Source organism: Sinocyclocheilus rhinocerous, unplaced genomic scaffold, assembly GCF_001515625.1.
Source record: "Sinocyclocheilus rhinocerous isolate Xijiao unplaced genomic scaffold, SAMN03320098_v1.1 scaffold1589, whole genome shotgun sequence".
NCBI classification, from domain to species: Eukaryota; Metazoa; Chordata; class Actinopteri; order Cypriniformes; family Cyprinidae; genus Sinocyclocheilus; species Sinocyclocheilus rhinocerous.
In genome coordinates this window covers 313,338-320,377 of record NW_015648634.1, presented here as the reverse complement: position 1 = coordinate 320,377, position 7,040 = coordinate 313,338, and the positions used below count along the sequence as shown (strand labels likewise).

Here is a 7,040-nt window from a genome sequence, read left to right as displayed (position 1 = left end):
CCAGACTAACGGTCTGAAAGAGCAAAAGGAGACGCAGCGCATAAAATCCTACGATTATCAGGCCTGGGACAAATTTGATGTGGTAATACGACTATGCATTCTGATTCACGCTCTGATGTGCATAAAGACGCGATGATTTCACAGATGAATGCTGTTTGTTTACAGGATAAGTCTCTGGAGGCCATGGACGCGGAGGAGAGCCCGGTCCACTCCAACGAATCTGACTCTGAAGGGCTTCAGGTGGACAGAGATCTGGCGCTGACCGAGAAAGAGAAGGTCCGTTAGTGTTCATTTTGTTAATGACGAAGACGAGACGACACCGACGTCATTAAACACTAATTGTATCAACATACAATATCGTTGATGAAATAAGATAAGACTAAAATATGTGACCCTGGAGCACAAAACCAGTCATAAGGGTCAATTTTTTTAAAATTGAGATTTATACATCATCTGAAAGCTGAATGAATAAGCTTTCCGTTGATTTATGGTTTGTTATGATAGGACAATATTTGGCCGAGATACAACTATTTGAAAATCTGGAATCTGAGGGTGCAAAAAAATCAAAATATTGAGAAAATCATCTTTAAAGTTGTTCAAATGAAGTTCTTAGCAATGCATATTACTAATCAAAAATTAAGTGTTGATATATTTACGGTAGGAAATTTACAAAATATCTTCATGGAACATGATCTTTACTTAATATCCTAATGATTTTTGGCATAAAAGAAAAATGGATAATTTTGACCCATACAATGTATTGTAGGTTTGCATGAAGCTGGGTGACAGCATGCCCAGGAGACTACAGGCTGTCATTGAGGCTAAGGGTTGCCCGACTAAGTATTGATAGTTGTGTAAATACTGTCATACTAACAGCTGTCTGAATTATTTTGGTTGATTGTAATCTATTACATACCTTTCTATCAAAGTTATATAACATTATCAAGCTGAATTTTTTCTGACACAGTTTAACTCTGAGTTCTTGTCATGTTTTATTACCATTTTCTAAACTATAGCGAATAAACTGTGATAATGTGAGAAATGTTGACGGTGTCTGAATAAATTTTGGTTTGACTGTATCTATTTGATAAATGAAGTTAACCAACTAACATTATACATACCCTTTTGGTTTCTGTACCCAATATTTAAAAAATTTACAAATGTAATAAAAATATAGGTATCGGCATCGGTATCGGCAAGTACCAAAAATAAAAGTATCGGTATCGGGCGAGTACTGGAAAAAGTGGTATCGGTGCATCCCTACTTAATATCCTAATGATTTTTGGCATAAAAAAAAAAGAATAATTTTGACCCATACAATGTATTGTTGGCTATTGCTACAAATATACCCCAGCGACTTAACACTGCTTTTGTGCTCCAGGGTCACATATAGTTTAAAAAAAAATGTCTACAAAATTTCATCAAACAAAAAAAAGAGGAGAAAAATATCTCGACCTCCAAGAGTTTTCATGCTTGGGTTGCCAGATATCAAGAGTTATCCCCTAATTAGAGCTTCTCTTAAAAGGACATATTTTCTGCCCTGTGTTTATTTAATATTCACAAATACACATGTAAGTTGATTGATCTCTGTTGACATATTCTGCTCAAATGAAAGTGTGTGTTTCTTCACACGGACATTTGCGCTGTTTGTGGAGGTCTTAAAAAGTCTCAATTTACCCTTCCACTATATAAGGCCTTAAAAATCAGAGCAGAAAGTCTAAAATTCATGAAATTTAGCATGCACTGCAAAAAATCTCAGTGTTTTTATTTTCCAATACAATTAATCTAAACATCCTTAAATCAGGGATTCTTGAGAAATTGAACAAAGTTAAGTGAGTTTATGCTTAAAACAAGAACAGTGGGGTATGAAAAGTTTTTCCATATTTTAGTGTTTGTAATTTTTGTGAATTCAAAAGTAATAGAGATCGGTTGGAAGTTGTATTTTCAAACTTTGACTTTTTGCTAATACAGCATTATTACACAGAACATACACAAAAATATATATTGACTTTTTGTGATCCCTTCAATGTATTTCTTAAATGTGACCCTGGAGCACAAAACCAGTCTTAAGTCGCTGGGGTACTTATATATATATATATATAAAAAAATATTTGTTGTTTGTCTCAATAAATTGGGTTGATTTAATAGTTTTCCTATTGCTCTTTGTTTTAAAAAAGGTTATAAAAATGTCAATTATTATCGATACCGAACGATATGAAACATTATATCGTTGATACATTTTTTTGCTATATCGCCCAGCCCTAGTGCTTCATCATCATCACGATTGAGCCGATCTGAACGCTGACGCTGTTTCCCGATGTTTCAGGGGAACGCGTACTTTAAAGAAGGCGAGTACGAGGCGGCGGTGGAGTGTTACTCGAGAGGAATGCAGGCGGATGGGACGAATGCACTGCTGCCTGCTAACAGAGCCATGGCTTACCTCAGACTCCACAGGTGACACATCCCTCAGAAGTGTGCTCACTGTCTAGTGCGTGCTTGTGTTAGAGTGTGGTGTGTGTTTGTGCAGGTTCAGCGAGGCGGAGCAGGACTGTAGCACAGCTCTCGCTCTCGACGCCTCGTACGCCAAAGCCTTCGCCAGACGAGCCACGGCCAGAGCCGCTCGAGGCAGGATCAGAGAGGCCAAAGAAGGTCTGTCATCCATCGCTTCGGTCGCTTTCGCAGCCTCATCCTCGTTTCTGAGGAGCTCACATGCGTTTGTGTTTGTCTGCAGATTTCGAGCAGGTTCTGAAGCTTGAGCCGGGAAACAAACAGGCCTTGAGTGAGATCGAGAAACTCTCAGCGGTACGTGTGTCCGCAGCACACGGTCATGGGTTCGTCTGGTCTAGGGATGATTTGGGGACAAAAATCTTGTTGCAGTTTTTCCTGATAAAAATTGTTGTGATTGTGGATTTAAAAAAAATATATAAAAAATCCAAGTTTGCTGTGCTTGTTTGTAATAATTAATAATTAATAATAATTTATGCATTTAGCAGACGCTTTTATCCAAAGTGACTTACAGTGCATTCAGGCTATACAGTTTGTAGCCAAAATGTTGTGATTATATTTATCAACATGGCTGTAGTATTATTATTATTATTATTATTAAATAAAAGCACTAAAATGAGTAGATAAAAACAAAAGAAGAAATATTACTATTAATAAAATTTTATAGATACTTGACTTAATAAAATTTTAATATTTTATATTTTTTACATTATAGCTGTAAAATTGTTTTTAATAAATGCACAGCATTTTGGGGGAAAAAATCGAATTGCAATTTTTCTGATAAAAATTAGGAACGCAAAAAAAAACAAAAAACTTTGTTGTGCTTGATAGGGCTGACCAACTTGACCAAAATTTTGTAATTATTATTACTAAATTAAAATATAAAAATGACTGAATAAAGAATACTGCTATTGTAATATTTAAAATACTAAAAGGAAAAAAATATTTAAATTTTTTTTAAATTTATATTATATTTTTATATTTTATTTAATTATAAACATAAAATATTTACTAATAATAATAAATATAAAATGACTAATAAAAATAATATATAATAATAGTCATTTAATTTTTTATTTGATTCCAATATTTCACACAAATAAAAATCAAGTATTTAAAAAAATAATTATTATTTACATTACAACTGTAAAATTACGATACTAATATTTTTGACCTTTTATATCATTAATTTTTATACCATGGTCAAAACTCGCAGGGAGCCCTTGAAGCTTCTCTTTTGTTGATAAGTGCTTCTCATTACAAGTTTGTGAAGAAGGTTGGCGCTCGTTTCCTAAATGCACGTTACAATTAGCGACTCAAACTCAGAGCAGATGCAGATGGAGTTCATGAGGATCATGATTACTGATTTATCATTCACCTGTTCATCAGGAGATGAGGAGCAGCGGTCTTCTGGCTCCAGAGGACAACAAACAGAGGAGAAGCATCCAGTCCATCAACAAACCTGAAGATCTCAGATCCACCGTGAGTCCGGGATATGTGACCCTGGAGCACAAAACCAGTCATAAGTGTCAATTTCTCGAATAAATAATCTTTCCATTGATGTATGGGGTTTGTTAGGATAGGACAATATTTGGCTGAGATGCAACTATTTGAAAATCTGGAATCTGAGGGTGCAAAAAAATCTAAATATTGAGAAAATCATCTTTAAAGTTGTCCAAATGAAGTTCTTAGCAATGCATATTACTAATCAAAAATTAAGTTTTAATATATTTACGGTAGGAAATTTACAAAATATCTTCATGGAACATGATCTTTACTTAATATCCTAATGATATTAGGCATAAAATAAAAATATATATATTATTGACCCATACAATGTATTGTTGGCTATTGCTACAGATATACCCCAGCGACTTAACACTGCTTTTGTGCTGCAGAGTCACATATGAGGAGGAATTGAGGTCGTTTTTGTATATGTTGAGTGTCAATGCATCATGTGTGTTTGTGTCGCCTCAGAAACCCTTGAGGAGGATTGACATCCAGGAGGTGGGTGCAGAGATCTCACCGTCCACGTCTTCACCGCATCCCAAGATCCAGAAGATAGAGGAGATCTCAGACGCTCCTGTATCCAGGTGGGCAGATGACGTGATCCGATCGTCACGCTCTCCTGCTGCTGGAGTGAGTCTGTCAATGTCTTGTGTTTCAGGGCTTCAGAGCAGGACGCTTGTGTAGATTCATCTGCAGATCCTGAATCGATTCCTCCTCCACCCAGCAACGCTTTCCAGCTGGAGGCCGACCTCAGGAAGACCAGCCGTCACCCACAATCCACTTACAGATATCTGAAGGTAGCGTCAGTGCCGCTCACTCTATCCTCTCTCTATCTGTGCTTCTCATCTCAACGTTTAACATTGCAGCAAATCAGTCCAGACGCTTATCTGAAGATCTTCCAGAACTCTCTGGAGCCTGATGTTCTCAACCACATCCTCAAGACCTTCCACAGCTTCTTTCAGTGAGTGCTCAGATGAAGATGATGATGAACCGAGAATTATAACTGTAAAGATAACTATAAAAGTTACTATCAACAATAACTATAGCAGTGCTATTAACTAAAACGATTTGAAACATCATTTTCAGAAAGTGAAATAAATGTCAATATTTAATGGAAAATATAAATGAAAATTAGAAATGTTACCATGGCAACTAACTGAAATAAATATGTTGAAGAAAAAAATTACGAAAATGAAAATAAAAAATAAATTACAGCTAGAAATATTTTTAAAAAATACTAATAAACATGACAAAATTACTAAAACTTAAACTCTAAAAATTAAAGCTAATTCTAAATAGAAATAAATACTATAATAGCATATCGCTTAACTCTAACGGTAACCATAACTAACTATAACCTTAACTAGAATGGTAACTATATCAGTGTTATTGTTAACTAAAACTAAAACGATAAAAAAAAATAATTTTCAGTAGGTGAAATAAAATATAAATATTAGATGAAAAATATAAACAAACATGAGAAATAACTAAAATGGGTTTCAGTTGAAGTACTAAAATTACTAAAATAAATTACAGCTAATAAAAAAAACGTCTAATGATGACAAAGACCATTAGAAAATTAAATTAAAATCTAAACTGAAAAAATATAAATATTAAAGCTAATTCTAAATATTAATGAATACTATAAGAGTTTATAAATAATAATAAAATAACACTGAACCGTAACGATAACTATAACGTGACAATAACAATTAATATAACTATAACAATAACTGCAACTATAATGATAACTATAGCAGTAACTTTAAAACGATAACAGTAACTACAGTGGTAACTGTAACAATAACTATTATAATAACTACAATGCTAAGAATAACGATAACTATATTAGCAGCACTTCAAATGCTTTGATTCTGATTGGCTGTCAATGTTTTTATCATTCATCAGCTGGAAAAAAAAATGCCTCTAAGTGATTTATGGTTATAGTTATCATCCCTGGCGTTTACTACAGACAAAGAGAGTTCGACGTGATGATGTCATTTCCTGTTTCCTGTGTCTGGTCTGTGATTTCAGACATGATGATGCGTCTCTTCTGCTGGCCGTCCTGAGGAGCCTGGCGAGCGTGAGGAGGTTTGACATGACCATCATGTTCATGTCATCCGCCGAGAAGAAACGTACGAACACACGAACACACACAAGCACTGAACACAGCGGGCGAATAAACGCAAACTCTTCTTTCTTTCAGTCTTACAGGAGCTGTTTGACTGGATTCACAGCGCCGGTCTGGGAGACGCTTCCGTTCAAGACTTACAGAAGAAATACGGCCTTTGACCTCTACAGAAATCTCTCCGGATTAGATTTACGATCAGACTGACACCTCACTGTCTGGCTTCGCTGTGACTGAATCAGATGCTCTGATTCCTCAGAACGGACGCTTGGTGCCTTTAAACGGGTTTATGTGGTTCCTGTGCAGATGAGCAGAATTTCATATGATACTATTATGAGTCCATCTAAAACGTTCACTGTCGGTTCATGTGTTTTTCTTCTGTTTCTGTAGTTCTGAATGCTGCAGTATTAAAGTCAACATGAAATCCAAACGGACTCCAGACTCCAATCCTACATTTTCTTCATTAAATGTATGTATGTAATACATTTCTAACTGTATTAAGTCATCTTTATTTATATATTGCTTTATGCAATACAGAGTGTTTCAAAGCAGCTTCACAGTGATAAGCAGGAGAAAATTAAGCAACGGTACATAATCAAATTCAGTGCGATAGTATTAAATGCAATACAGGTAACAGTGTCATTATTAAGCTCAAGTCAGTTCAGTATCACAAGTGTTGCAAAATTTGTCAGGTATGAAGCAAAGATGATTCAGCGCTATAGAAGGTAGGGCTGGGTAAAAAAATATTGATATCTCGATATTAATCGATTCTCATTTTTACGGAACGATATCGATTCTTAAATCCCAAGAATCGATTAGTCTAGCCTGTTTTCAGTTAATGGACGGGACTTTGAAGGGCACTTCGCATCCAATAAATCGCAATAAGCATTGTGCTTTG

The 7,040-nt window shown here is 35.2% G+C and overlaps 1 protein-coding gene across 1 annotated transcript in view; it reads left to right on the top strand.

Annotated features, from left to right (window-relative positions):
* The window catches only part of LOC107710067 (RNA polymerase II-associated protein 3-like), a 12,763-nt gene extending 6,170 nt beyond the window's left edge, over positions 1-6,593 (top strand). The window contains exons 9-14 of the mRNA XM_016514765.1: positions 3,895-3,987; positions 4,483-4,598; positions 4,673-4,811; positions 4,881-4,975; positions 6,049-6,149; positions 6,221-6,593. Coding sequence (XP_016370251.1) covers positions 3,895-3,987; positions 4,483-4,598; positions 4,673-4,811; positions 4,881-4,975; positions 6,049-6,149; positions 6,221-6,306 — 630 coding nt within the window. The 3' untranslated portion in view covers positions 6,307-6,593. The remainder of the gene's footprint in view (positions 1-3,894; positions 3,988-4,482; positions 4,599-4,672; positions 4,812-4,880; positions 4,976-6,048; positions 6,150-6,220) is intronic.
* Positions 6,594-7,040: the final 447 nt, after the last annotated feature.